Source organism: Aquila chrysaetos, chromosome 6 (assembly GCF_900496995.4).
Source record: "Aquila chrysaetos chrysaetos chromosome 6, bAquChr1.4, whole genome shotgun sequence".
Taxonomy (NCBI): domain Eukaryota; kingdom Metazoa; phylum Chordata; class Aves; order Accipitriformes; family Accipitridae; genus Aquila; species Aquila chrysaetos.
This window is the reverse complement of record NC_044009.1, coordinates 4,962,898-4,977,986: the sequence shown is the minus strand read 5'-3', so window position 1 is coordinate 4,977,986 and position 15,089 is coordinate 4,962,898. Positions and strand designations below refer to the sequence as shown.

General features: G+C 43.9%; 1 protein-coding gene across 4 annotated transcripts in view; it reads right to left on the bottom strand.

Annotated features, from left to right (window-relative positions):
- Positions 1 to 3,813: 3,813 nt before the first annotated feature.
- SPSB1 (splA/ryanodine receptor domain and SOCS box containing 1) overlaps positions 3,814 to 15,089 on the bottom strand; it is a 39,306-nt gene continuing 28,030 nt past the window's right edge. For 3 of the 4 annotated variants that reach the window (XM_030018574.2, XM_030018577.2, XM_030018575.2), the window contains exons 2-3: positions 9,712 to 10,540; positions 3,814 to 5,979 (exon numbers count right to left, since the gene is read on the bottom strand). In XM_030018574.2, coding sequence (XP_029874434.1) covers positions 5,852 to 5,979; positions 9,712 to 10,405 — 822 coding nt within the window. In that variant the 5' untranslated portion in view covers positions 10,406 to 10,540 and the 3' untranslated portion in view covers positions 3,814 to 5,851. Of the gene's footprint in view, positions 5,980 to 9,711; positions 10,541 to 12,491; positions 12,770 to 15,089 lie in introns of those variants that run through there. The other variant, XM_030018576.2, reaches the window with a different exon arrangement.

Below are 15,089 nucleotides of genomic sequence, written 5' to 3'. Positions count from 1 at the left end.
TAAGAAGTATGGACCCAAGCCCTCTGATTATTAAAAGATGCAAGACCGAGCAAAGTGAAAAATTGCACGTTAAACCCATTTAACAAGGACTCTGCCTTAAGATGCTGTAAGTGTGTAGATGCGGTTTTGTAGGAGCGTGAGTGGTGCAGAAGCACAGAATGCCAAGGAGATGTGCTTCTAAACCCGTAGGCATATCAGACTGCTCCCAGCTGAGAAGTTTTACACAAGTAATGTAACTGGCTGGGATGCTGGTGGAGCTGGACTAACACAAAGGAAATCTTAGGGTGTCCCTGTTCAGCAGGTTCATCTTTCAAATGAGTCAAATTTGTCACAGTTCTGAAAAAAACACAAAGGTCTTGGCCCGGCTTGATTGTATTTGAGAATTTATTGCCCGTCTTACTCATGGGGGGGGAAAAAGGATTTATAGCTCAGCTAAGTTACAGCTAGTCAAAGAGGCTGCCCAAGCCATGAACTGTGGGTGTTCAGTGTAAGGTTGTTTAGCAAGGCCTAAATTCAGGCCATAAGCGCTTTTATAGGAGACTGTAAATCACCTTAACTTTTATACACTGTGGCAACATGTGAGCAAAGGAATGTGGCTGGTCGGTGCTAGTCCCAGAAAATGTCCCAGATGAGGCCAGCAGATTGGGAGGCAGACATGCAATACCAAGCCTGTGAGTAAAATACTCAGACTTGTATCTCCCCTGTGCTACGTGCGTATGTGACTAGGGCTAAGGGACAGGAAACCAGCACAGAGGTGCCACAGGAACAGACTGCACAAGGGCAGCTTGAACACCCGATGGGAAGAACATTGTTAAGCAGTAAGCAAATTGTAAAACACAAGTCAGACAAAACATCTGGCAGCTGCTTCAAATAGTTTTCTGTCTGAAGGGCAGACAAGCCTGCAATAGTTTCGAATCAAAACATGTGCAAGGACAGGATCAGTGCTCCAATGTGTTTTGTGCATTCGATGAGTTTTGTTCCCTTCAGCACTGTTTTGTATGCCAAGAAAGGTTGTGCTTTGGGTTAGGTTTTTATTTTTAATAAACTTTACTAAATAAATCACTATGTATTTCCTTCTCCAGTCAAATGCAACTTAGTCTTTGGCATAAGATCAACAGCATTAGGTCTGCATAGGAAGCATACAGGAGAGAAGAGGGGGAACATGCTAGGAGGTGTTTTTCATAATTGTCTTACCTTATGCAGGAGAGAAGGTGTGACTGCCAATATAAGTTCTTAAAACTGTGATACTTATCCTTCTAACTTTGTACATCTCAGGCACAGGGAAAGGGAAGATTGCCTTGTGCTGGTACTGGCTAAGGACTTGACAGGTACAGACTGATGCCTAGGCTCCAACAGGGAAGTTGTTTGAGCTCAGAAATAGATTCTCAGTTCTGCAGATAAAGGAGAAAATTGGCAACTGTCCTCCACCCACCCCAAGTTTTTCTGTCTTGACATTGTCATAGCTTTGACCAAGATCCACAGTAGGTATGTTTGCTGGCACAGAAATGCTGCACAGGAGTGTAACCTGCACCCAAGACAGGCTCTCCTTTTGAAAGGAATTGTGACAAGACTACTGAAATAGTATGCCATCCTTCCTTATCAGCTACTAAACTCCTCTACTGAACACTTCCCCTCTTGCACACTTTTCTAGGCTCAGATAACTTTCACCAGACCCTCAACCTCCAGGAAGAAACAAAAGCTACTCCACTGCTTGTCTAGAGCATCAGGATGCCAAGATTCTTTGTAGAATTGCCACAGCACTTCTTCATCACCAGCAAGGCAACAGCAGGCAAACTATCAAGGCCAGAAGGCTCCTATAAAATGCAGGAACAGTTCCATGCGCATAAATGTGATCTGTCAGCAACAGCAGGAAGATGAGATGCTGGCCAGGGTAACAGGGTCGGTTTTCAAGGAGGCCCTGAGACAACTAGGACTTGCAGTTTTTTTACGCTACTCAAAAAGGAGTAGGTCTGCCTGCTGCAGAACACAGGCAATAGCAGGGGAAGCAGAGCACAACTGATTCATTAGGACTTGCTAATCTCTGATATCATTTGTTGATTCCACCAGGTCCAATCCGCATCTCATGACTTCCTCCACTGTTGCCATAGCACTGTACATAAACACTGCAGACTCCCAGCCCTGAGCAGGTCATTTGTTTCAAATATTCCATGCAGCTGGAACACAAGCCTGTTTGGGTGTCTGGAGCTGAGCATGAACTAATTTCTCAGTCTTCTGCACCCGCCCCACCTTATGCACCCTCCCCAGCCCACTGCTCTCCCAGAATCCCTCCAGCCACATTTCTAGCAAAGCCTTCCACTGAAAGGTAAGGGGAAGCTGGTCTTGTTCACATACAGGCAGAAAGTGTTTCACTGAAGTCCTCCGCTACCTGCAGGAAAACAAAAGTCATTACTAAATATGCTGGATATTTAGGCTTAGGATCTAAAAACAGTTCTCTTCTACATGTGGGGAAAAAACAAACAAGATTAAGACATCCAAAATTTAAAAAAAAAATAAAAAAATCTTGCCCTGGCTGGAGACAAAGATAAGAAACCACTTGCTTTTTTTTTTTTTTTTTTTAAGCTCTCTTCACCCAGTACTCTTATAAGGCAGTTCATAAGCATACCTCTGAGCTTTAGTTGAGCCTCACATGTTGTAGTGTTTGTGTGAACTGATTAAATCATTCAGTTTCCACACCCAAGTTGTTAGCTGCAGGGAAGACAGAAAAGTATGTGGACAGAGAGGGAATTAAAGCCTTTGTCATAATTGACAAAAGTACCAAGTCATCTCACTTCCAGTCACTTTGGAGAGGCTTAATCTAACTGCCGATATAACTAGAAAGCATCTCTGTATTGCACAGCTTGGAAGCGGAGGAGACCGAAGGCACAACCAGCAAGCAAACAGTTTGTACTCCACAAACAATATAATCCATATCTCCTCACAGCCCAGGAATGAAGTGTCTTGTGCAAACAGATCTCAAAATAGATGAAAGCACAGCAACTTACAGCAGTGGGTATGGAGTGACTGAAAACTAATACCAAGTGACTTGAGCTAAATCAAGTTCATTACCTGAAGAAGTTACCCAGAACACATTGAAATCAATCTGCCATTTTTAAAGCACACAATACAAGAACGACGCTCCCAACTCTGACCTTAACTTGCCACAGCACCTTCTGTAATTAACCGTGCTGTTCTACTGGCTAGGGATCCCTTTAGCCCTCATCATTCTATTTTGCTTTCTCCTATCCACCATCTCCCTTCCTAAGAATAAGAACAGTCAGGTATCAACATAAAGTAGGTAGTAGGTTAGTGATTTGTTTTCATATGAGCTTCTTTCCTGGAAGAAAAAGAGAAGTTGTTTGCTGTAATCTAGGAGCCAAATTTGCAAACCTGCACAACACATCAAGTTTGGCAAGATAACCAGAGCCCCATCTATTGAATCTACTTGAATCTATTTGAAGAAAAAGGAATATAGCATAATAAGTCAGTTAAGTTAGGAAACCAAGGCTGCTGTCTCATCACAGGTATTTTTCAACTCCATCTGGAGTAGCCATTTTTAGGCACTAGTGACATCTGTACAACTATCTCAGGTTACCACACCCTACCACCCTGTACCAATAGCTGCAGCGTGCCCTCCACCTGTACGTACCTTTTAGATGCCAGCTTAAAATTGTTATTCTTCCAAGCAAAGACAAGGCTGCAACAGCCCTTGCTTTACCTGTTTGGGCTGGCTTCTTGGGAATAAGCTCATCATTCATGGAGAAGCTAGATATAAAGAACTCTGCTCATTTCATGCAAATAAAAAACAGCATCAAATAATACTTCATAAAGTTTATTAGGTTACTGAGTATTATCTACAGTCATAAAATAGAAAGTCAGAATTTAGAACTGTACAAAGCAACGTACTGGTGAAGTGAGAAGAGATGGAAACAAGGGAGCACAAAGAGCATTAGAAGTAGGGAGAACACAGCTGCTTCCCCAGACTTCTGGAAGACACTGGTTCAAGTTGAAGGCAACCAAGTAGGGCTCCATACACACTCAATTTTCTTGCGTCCCACCCTGTAACAGAAACTAGTACAAATCCCTACATTAAAAAAAAAACACCATATAATATTAGATTAAAAAAGGGGCACATCACACCCCACCCAGTCTTGGCACCAATTCTGTGCTTTAAAAAATATACTATGCAAGTAGTTTATTTTAAAAAAGGTACCCTACAGCAGCTGTTTAAAACATGTTCTTATACATACACCACAAATATATATATTAACATTTTCAACAACTAAACTCATTTGTACCTACACAGAACTGAAGGGATAACTCAAGAGCAAAAACCAACCACACAAACATTTTTCAAGACAAAGAAATGTGCAAAATAACCCCAGAAAGGCAGCATAGTAACCTGTGGAGAGGTCAAGAGAGCAGCCCCTGCTAGTAAAGGAGTGTCATCCTCTTTACTTGGCTACTGAGGCGAGAATCTATTTGGGTTGTGCTGATTTTGCCTGAATCACTTGTCCTGTTTATTGCAGTTCTCTCCTGTCCCCACCCCCAGCTCTGGAGAGGTTCAGTTTCTTCTTGCTGTGCCTTAAGATCACCCCACTGGCCTCTGTTAAAGTCTCACAAATTACATTCTGCAGCAATCACCTCCTGGATTTCTCATCAGCTGATGGTACTTCTGCAGCCACACTGTGACACACTGGAACCCATCTTCTCTGGGACAACTTCCCACCCCCAAGCAAGAAACAGAGAACTATTCCTGCTGCATAGTTAAGTGGAGATTATGTTGATGGTCTATGACAGAACAAAGCCTGGTTTGGATGACTTTAAGCAGCTTATCTAAGAAGATAATTCCCTGGCAGAGCTATTACAGAAACACATTAGTATGTTTCTCTAAAGCCTTAATATGGAACAGGCTACACAGAAAGCAGATCTAAGACAGCAGGACCTATAGCTGTGTAACAAATCTCAGCTCATACAGCCCGTCTCACCCTATTGCAGGAGAAGTTCGTCCCTTCCCTGTTCCCACATCAGGAAGGAACCCCTGATCCCAGACTAAAACCTGCGGTTTTAAGTCAGGAAGAAGAGGGCAGGGGAAGATACAGTATAACTGCTCAATCAACTGAGTCAAACCCACTAAGAAGAGGCAGAACAGAGAATGGAGCAGGAGAACTGAGACAGCAATGGTGATAAACAAGAACGCAGGATTCACTCTATGAAATAACATTAGAACGTGGTAAGAAGCCCTGGCAGAGATACAGACATCAGCGACATAACCACCTTCTCCAAATTAATAAGTGTCCTGGTAGAAGGGTTCTTGGTTTTGGTGTTTCAGGGCTTGGGGGTTCTTTTTTTTTTTTTTTTTTTTTTTGGTTTTTAAAAGCTCAGCAATTAATTCTTGGTATTCCAGACTCTTCCCAACTCTGCTGGCTACCCTGTGCCTTTCCATTCTTAGGACCTGGTCTTAAGATTCCCACTCCTAATGCCTTCCCTCCCCCCAAATTGTGTTCTTCTCTTTAGCTGGTACAGAAAAAATCATCCACTCTTAAGCTCTACAACCCAAAGGATGCAGTACAGCCTTTTCTCAGGAGAAGCAGGGAAACCCAGAGCTTCTGTAAACGTTCTTTTTGTAAGCGTGTTGGGGAAGTGACCTCCAAAGAACAAAACACTCAGTTGTGGAACAAGGATTACTTGAGAGCTTGCCAATAAGGGCACATGGAGACTTAAGCAGTGGCAGGAATACTTTCGCCAAGGAGTTCCAACAGTAGCGATGACACAAGGGTGGAGAACCCATTGCTCAGTGGGTCAGCTCTGGTATTTTGCCTTGGTTCCAACTCTCCATCCTTGAACATGAAGGTCATTGGTAGAGCAGGTAACTCTTGAGGGAGGCTGGCAGTGGCAGTGTAGGAATCTCATTCAGTCTTTCCTTGCCCAGAGCAAGCCTCACAGCTCGCCGACACAAGTCCATCAAAGGCAGTGGTTCAGCTGGGAAGAGAGACCCAAGACATTAACATCCCAACCCACAAGTTAAACATTCATTTTGCTAGTTCTAAAAATCCTCCAGAAAAGATTGAGCAAGAAAAGCGAATGCCTGGCATGTTTGCAGGACCCAAGCCATTTAGCATTCACATATCAGCAACTGCAGCTCATTAAATACACAGGCAGAGCATAATGTTTCTGTAGAGGTTAAGCCATACATGTATGTGAACAAAAAAATACTAGAATCCCCTAATGGAAGTTCCCCCTCTGCAATAGCATTCATTCAAGTCAGAACACATCTTCTAGCTTGTGCCTCTTACAAAGGTTTTTGGACACTGCAGTGTCCAAAATCACTCAAGTAAAAGCCTGCAGCAAACAGTCTGATAGCATCATGAGGTATGGGTACCTAGAAAGTACCATTTGTCATCTTTTACATAGTAGGATAACAGCTGTCAACCCCTTTATTTGTAGTACATACTTCCCATGAAGAACAAAGCCATCCGTCAAAGCTTCATGTTGCTACTTGTATTGTAACATTTTTCCATTAGAGGATTCCCTCCTGTGTCATAAACCTGGGAAAGATACAAGCCTTTGGCTATCTTCTTTTCATCCTGTACTTACAAACACTGAAGAAGATAATACTAGTTTTTGGGGAATGGTGTATGGGGCCCTTTGATGCTGAAGAGTCATTCACAGCATACAGGGGACTAAGGTCAAAGCCAGAGTTAACGTATCACAGCTGCACAGAAGGAAGATACAGATTAGCTGCTCACAGTTTCTGTTGCTAAGTCTGACAAAGCTCACCTTTACACAGCATTCTGTTCAAGCCTAAGGGCTTTCTCCTCCTCAAGAGAGGGCTAACACAAAGACATCCCAAATTAAAAGCAGGTAACTGGACATCCTGTATAGCCTGAGGGCTCACCATGCTCCATTAGAAAGCTTCCTTTACAGACATTTTGGGCTGAACACAGACACCTAAAGACATCCACAGGAATGGAAAAGTTTGGCTGAGAAGCAGCTTTCAGGAACCTTGATAGATGCCAACAGCTATAGCTTCCACTACTACAAGCCAAATTAATCTAACTGTTCATACAGCTGTTTTAAGGAGATGAGAGAGGGAAAGCTTAGTTTTTCTGAGCATGGTCATGTTACTGCATTTTTACCAGAATTCATTCCATCAATAAGGTGGATACAAGTCCCTTCCTTCCAGGTTCAAAGGTAACAGCTAACACTGAAAAACTCAAACAGAAGAGTGTGTGTGGTCAGTAGCCTCTGATCAGACCACTCCTGATTCTACTTTGGAAACAGTAAACAGTCCTACTGCTTCATGTAGAAAACACTTCCAATGAAAAGTGGAGAAGGCTAATTTTTATCTAATTTTTGGCAAAAGGTCTGTGAGAAGGAAAGTTTGTTAGCCGAGGAGAAACTTGGTAACAAAGTCAGGAAACACATGCTTGAATTGGTCTGTCCCCTCCTAAAGTTAACAGCCAGAGCTGAGCTAATGCCATATTTCCCGCCCCCCCCCCCGCCCCCGCCTCCTTCCCTGCTGTGGATCACAAGCTATTACCTGCTCCAGGGGAAGTTGCAGTGGAATGTTTTTTCTAGCAGTTCTCCAAAGTCCTCCCCGTGCTGCAAGCATTAATTATTCCTGAGGAATCCTACCTCTATAGGCACATCTCTTTTGCACTGATAGCTGGGTGGAAAGCCAACAGATCTGTCAGGGCAGTGCTGCTGTTTGCCAAGCCCTACCATTTGTCATGCATGTTCTGTGCTACAAGCAAAAACATGGTTGCACTCAACCCAAGGTACTGCTGGTCTTGCCTGCTCATGACCTACTTCAGGATCCATGCTGCCTCTTCTGCAGGGACAGGTCTCTACAGCTAGGCTGCACATCTCTGCTCTGGCTGTGATGCTGCCACAGAAGCCTATTACTGGCAACACTCCTTTGGCACTTCCCAACGTAGTTTATTCTTAAACCACTGAGATACAAACATGGTGTATTCAAAGTCTGTCCCAATTCTTCCTGCTCCGTATGGAGATAGCTGGGACAGAGGTATTGTCTACCCAGCATCCCAGAGGACAAGAGGGCCTGACTTTCAAAGCCTATAGACATTAACCTAACAAATACATTCCAGTTTAATGGCCTTAAAAGGAGAGGATCTTCTTCCCACAGAGATTAAGAACAAGAACTTTATCCTCCTCTAGTTTGCACTGATAACCCAGTCTGACAAGAGACCCTGAGACCAAAAGAGAACACACACACATATCTGACCTCCTTCCATTCACAAGCACTACAATCACTGGACAGTGTTGCTATTGAATGCTCAGAAGTGGTTAGAGCCAGACACCTCCTTTCTATCTGTGCCAAAATAGCATCCCGTCATTCCTGGCCTTATGCCCACAATTCACTCCTATGCTGAGAGCACATTACAACCAAATCCAATACTGGAGGTGGCCGTTTCCTTGCTAAGTGCAGTTTTGTGCCAACAACTCCACAGACTTGCTGGCTTTGAGGGGAGCTGCAGATTTTGGCTTTGACCCTTCAGAAAAACCTGGTTACTGGAGCTGCTGCCATTCTGTAAGCTGTTGTGGTAGAATGAGCTAGGTTTCTTTCTTTCGGTGAGAAAGTGCTCTGCCAAGAGCTCTCTCTTCAGTCTTGCTGAGTTGAAGCGTATTTCTCAAAGCACTTGTGGATTTTGCTCCTATCCCTTTGCAAGGCTTTCCTGGTTATTCCGACAGCTCAGATCTTCTGGTGCCCAGTGTCAGCTTTGTTGTACCTCACGTCACATTGCCAGGGGTCTACCATTGCTGGCCCAGCATTAGAACATGTTCTAAGCACAAATAAAAGAACTCAGTATGCTACGGCCTTTCGGCAGACACTGTTCTGGAATGCAGGGGAAACACTACTCTTTTCATATCAATACTGCCAAATTTATTTCACTAACAACATAAATCCAGATTTTAATCCACTTCCTTCACCTCTCTCCTCCACCCTACCCAGAGGACTGAGTCACAGTCTGGCCCCATGGGAACTTCTGACTATGAGAGATAACAGACTTTAGCACATTTGGACAGCCAAATTTATTACTAAGCTTAGCTAGAGATTGATGTCCCTATTAGTAAAAGGCCTGGCATGCAAGTTGGGCTGGCTACAATATCCAGCCCCATGCTAGAAATGAGCACACCCTGCCCTGAAAGAAGCAGAGAAATGAGCTCCTTTTTTGAAAGATGAGACATTCCCATTTCCTTACATAGGGAATCTATCCTTAGATGGGACAGTTCTTCCCGCTCTTGCCTGCAACGGATTTTAAAAGTCCCTTTATTAGCCATTTAAGGAAGGTGATTGTCCCTCAGAGACTGTTTCCTATGAAAAGACACCAGGATTACATTACCAATAATGCAACTGTCAGAAAGACATTCCTGCTGATATTTTGGTAGCAATATAGAAAGGTTTGTCATCCCTCGACGGACGACTGGCATCACCTTCTCCCACCATGCTACCTCCCCAAACCCTGCTTGCTCCCTGCAGTGCCTTGGGAACAGTACATGTGTACAGCCAGACGACCTTTTTGAATTAGCCATTAAGGATTCAGAGCTGTATCCAGTAATCTTACTGCTGACATGAAATCCTCGCCTCTCTAGAAAAATGAAAACCCTCCCCAGGATGGTCTAGTACACCTGCACTGAAGTAGCACACAGACCCGTGCTGCTAGAACAAATACAGGGAATTATACTCACGGTCAAGTCCATTCAAGTAGCGCATCCGTATTTCACAGTGTCCCCACACTGCGCTTACCACTGGATATAGCTTTTTCCCTTTGAGTCCCCGAAACGCAACACCCATGTATTGCCCATCTACAATGAAGCTCAGTGTCCCATCATCCATGTCCAGAACCACCAGGAAGGAGTCCGGCACAATGAAAGTTTCATCTGGTTCTAAGAAGGCAGGATATGTTTTACTTGGCTGGTTCTTGCCATCATGGTACAGTCTGTTGCGCCCAAGGTCCCACCCCCAAGATTCATGGTTATTTCCTACAAGTGTCGTGTACCCTACTGAATGCAAAGGTGCATCTGCTGTTGCCACCCCAACCACAGCATGCGTGCCTCGCTGCCTCATTGCCCACGTGATCTGCCACACGTGCAGTCCTCGTGTATATCCCACTTTGCCTCTGATGGCATCTGTACTCTGAGCCACCGGATGCCGGTGAAATATGAGTTTGTCATCCTCTTTCACAAATACATTCAGCGAGCGATCATCGTTGTTCCATGAATGCAATAACTGGACTTCGTATGATACCGGAGGCATGTCCAGTAGCAGGTCCAGACGTGTGGGTTTGCTGTAGTCGAGTCCTTGGAGTTCCTGTTTCAATGGCCTGTATACAGGGTCCCTCATATCCACAGTCTTTATCCCACCTGTGACCTTCTGACCCATTGTGTGTTCTGATTTTGCCTATTTATAGGCTCCCAAGGCAAGCTCATCGATTTACCCGGCCACTCCTGCTGTCATTCAGCCCTACAGAAAAGGTTGCTAGGAGACCTTGTCAAGATGTGCACCAGTCAGTATTGCCTAATGGATGGAAAGAAAAACAAGAGATGTTAAACATTAGCACATACAGCCTTATATGCAACATTTACAGAGCAGAGTTGTCAGGATAAATAGATTAAAACTTGTCCTTCCTTTCCACCAGCAAGGAAGGGTCACGCACACTACTTATGCACTATACCCTGCATAGCAGAGATAGCATATAGATGATTAAGTAGGTAAGTTTCTAATGCCCCCTTCAGAAAGGCATTTGAATTTCTGCTTCTTTGTCTAAGGAAGGTACAGATTCAGCCACCAAAGCTCATCTCTTTACAGTGAATGCACTGCTCCTTATTACTGCATCACTAAACCTTAAGAAAGCACATCTCTATTTAGGCTGCCTCCAGCAAAACTTACTTTCACATCATGATCACCTATACATTGTTCAGAAAATTCAAGGAGACAGTTTATTCAAGGCAGAAGACTCAGAACACAGTAGACAGTAATGCTTGAGACTTAAATTTTTCCTGATTGTCTTCTGTTGGTAGGAGGACTGAAAACAGTGTCTTGTATAAGCATAATTTTGCCCCCCCTGCCCGCCCAGTTCATACCACAAGGTCAGGCTGAGCAAGACATCCCAGGGAAAGCCCAGGCTGCCCACCAGTATTCACTGCTCCAGCTCCTTCTAACCACCATGGAGGATTTCTTCTCCTGCCAAAGCCATCTCTATAGCTATCCACAGTGGAGCCAAAACACTCGAGGCATTTAATACCGAGAAAAAGTCCAAACAGCTTCAGTCAATTTCTCAAAGATAGACCTGAGTTTACAACAGCATTGTCTTTGGACCCTGTAGTAACATGCTCCAGCTGACTAGTAGCAAGGGATTGGTTTATATGGATAACTGCTCTGCAAAGCTTTAGTCTGACCTGTCCCTAGCAGGAAAGAGGGGCATTACTGAATGAACTTCTCCCTCTGCTGCTCTAGAGAGGTTGAAACTAGCCTTCAGAATGCAAAACATTCCTAAGTATAGCTTCCACTATAGGCAAAGGAAAGCAGGCTGCATTTCAGGAGGGATATATTTGTGTTCTAGCTCAAGAAGATCACGGTTAGACCAGCAAGTAGAACAGGCACTCACTACAAACAGGTCTAGTACCTGCAATGTTTTTCCAGGGTCCAAACCAGCTTATTCACATAACACACTAGATTGGCACTTTATGTTCTCCTAGCTGGTACTCCAGTGCTTCCTTTGCAGTGCTCCCAGATCTGACAGACGTTAGGTAAAGACAACTAAATTCCAGCCTTCCTTTTTTGGCTGACAGTTGTAAATTAAAGTTCTTGGGGAACCTCTAAGATGTAAACATCCCTTAGAGTAAAGGCTACATACTGCAAAGACACACCCAAGTATTGCCCGTTGTTGTTACGCAGCCATAAATAATTTTTCTTCCCTCAGCACAAACAGTTCCAAACGAGAAATAAAGCATTGAACACAAACCCTCTCCCCATTGCATCGATCAAACAAGGTAGGAGCCAGGCAATAAAAATGAATGCTTCTCCATCTGGAGAGTTACAAACCTTCCACAGATCAGCTGGCAAAGCAGCTAGCAGCCACTGATACAGGTTTGAGGAGATTATTCTCTTCAACCCTGCTAAAGCTTTGCTAAGTACCTTGGAGGCCTGACTGCAAGTCCAAAACACCAGACAAAACCTGCCGGGTCCAGCCTCTGGGGGACACCCATTCCAGCAGCTATTAGTACTATTAGCCCCACTGAATTACTATAGTCAAGAGAGCAGATAAACCTGCTGTATGATTTGTCTCAAACGAGCAGCTTCAGTCGGGGCAGCTTCTTTTCTCCAAGAGGAAAAAATCCCCAGCTTCAGAATCCAGGGGGAGGAGCAAGATTCTTCTCACAGTTTAGCAGTTTTCCTTCCAAATTTCAGAGAAACCTCTAAAAAGTTTAAGCCAGCTTGGCTAGAGATACTACCTCACTTAGCATACCTCTCCTCCAGCACTGCATCCACCAAAGTGTCTCTGCTCTCACTCAGCAACACAAACAACACTAAGACAGCTGCCAAACTGGGGGCAGCTATTAGGAGAATTAGAAGTGGGAGGGGAGCGAACTAGCTTTCTAAGAAAAAAAGTGTTATTTTAACATTTCCTGAAGTGAAGCAATCATGCAGGGCTCCTGCCAGTTACAGTCACAACACTTACTCACAACCAAGGACCTTATCTGGCATAGAAAATAGAGCATGAATCAGATCTGCTTTAAAAATAAGGTTACTGGACATAAGCAGCAAAGCTTCAGCTAGAAGGTGACAGGGAAGACTCACGTATGCTCTGAGTTAGGGATCAATTCACCAGCTTCCCTGCAGGTTTTTAGTACTAGTCCAGGGTATGCCATTGGAACAGGAAGCTCAAATCTTGTAGTTTATAAGTAAAAAAAGAGACAAGACTACTTTTCCTTCCCTTCCCTCCTTTTTTTCAGGTATGAAGAGGAAAATGCCTGAGGTTCTTTAAAAGTCACATCCCAATGCACATTACTAGGCAGCAGCATAGCTATTTCAAACTATTCAGGGACCTCCGATGTACAGCACTGACAGACAGAAGACGGTTCGTTAAACAACTGCCATTTAAATAAGGTCCAATCACATTATCAGCTAGTAATATAACCGAGACATCCTGCAAGTTAAATAAGTACCATCCACAACATCAAAACAAGTCCTGAATTACACAAGCCAGCTGGTCAACAGCTGAAAACAAGCAAGTAACAGCAAAACCAATTGAGTGGTCACTGGATGCCAGTACATCACCCTCTCCCAACACTTTTAGTTGTTCTACCCCACAGCTCAGGTGCTCGGGCCCAAGTGTTACCATGACACACAGACTCCCAGCCTCCAAGGGCACAGGCTCCCTTGCTCTGTAAGCCTGAAGAACAGCAATATCTCAAGCCAAGTGATCCCAAGAACAAGCCAATACAGACATGAGCTGAGCTGCTGGTGTAGAAGTTCAAGTACACTGTTGTAACTGTCCTCAAGAGACTTTGTCACAACGTTACAACAAGTCCTACAGACCCACCTAGTAGGTTGCTTGATATTTTTTTCAACTCAGCACATTTATTGCATGCAGTTATTCAAGGGTTTAACAGCAGTTCCTCCCAATCATCCCACTGTCCCATCTTTAAGCCCTCATGCCTGTGTGTACTCAAATTCTCAGTTTTATACCTCAAAGCTGACACCAACTCTGCTATGAAGAGATTTCTGAAGTCACTCTAACAGGTGTCTTCCCCAGGAAAGAACGTAAATGCTGACCAGAAGCAATAATTTTTAAAAAGTTTCAGTGCAAGTCATTTGCTCAGGCTGGGATAAAGACCATCAGGCTGCTGAGACAGAACTGAATCATGTTGCATTCTACAGAAAGCACCAGATGAACTACCTGGCATTCCCAGGGCCTATGGCATATGGACAAAGGCTGTCAACAAGGCACTAGCTAAAGCACACTTGGAAGCCTACAGGCAAATTCAGCTGTTGGAACTTTGATTAGAATAAAGGAACAAAACACTGGCAGAAGAAAGAGATGCAGAGATTTCCCAAGAGCTGTACGGTACATGTGAGAACACTGCATAGGAAGCAAGAACCAAAACAAAGCAGACTGCAGGAGTATTGGTGCAGACTGCTTTGAAGCCCAAAATGCTCAAGAGAAATAAGAGAATACAATTCTGCGCTCTTCATTAGCAAAACAACGCCTCGTTCATTATGACTTTTTACCTTTTGCCAACGTAAGCTTCATCATACTTCTCTCAAGGTTGCTGCTCCAGAAAGGGATCACCACAGTGAAAGACAACAAGGACTTCCGAAGCACATGGGATAGGATACCATCTCACTGCCTGCTCCAAAGAGAAAGCAGCCTTTCCTGAACACAAGCACCACGCATCCCTTACATTAGTTATGACTCTTTTCCCAGGCAGACTATTAACACTAGACGAAGGACAATGGCCAGAATAAAGAAGAGAAGGGGGGAAAAACAGAAAAAAGATTGGAACAAAGGTGTTGATTAGAGTGTGAGCGGGCCAGATGTTGAGCACCATATGCTAGGATTGAAGTGCAGCATGGCTCCTTACTAGGGCAAGGCAACAGTTCCTGCTCAGAGCTGGCTCCACTGTTCCTGGCACTAGCCTGGTCTAGAACTGCAGAGTGGCATTTTGCCCTACAGTCAAGAAGCACAATTATGCCCTCATTTTTTAAAAGGAAAAGCCTTTTCATGCACAAGACAGTACAGGCACTTTCCCTCAGCAGGACAGATACAGAAAAGCTTACCCTCTTAAATTAATGGATTAATGCCCTGGGCAGCTTGATATGCCATAAATGAAAATATATGCCGCAGAATTAGCTACCTCAAAACCTTTGAACTGTTACAAGTTTAAGTACAAATCTAAGCACTGAAAGTCCTTTTATCTATCATATCAACAGCTCAGGCTTGCTGCAATTCTGCTCTGCTTTATAAACGTAAGCTCATCCCCATGATGCTCTGCTCTGCTCCCATGCTATTTTCAGTTTTATTGTTAACCTTCTAGGCTTAAAAGCTTTGGAACGAAATTGT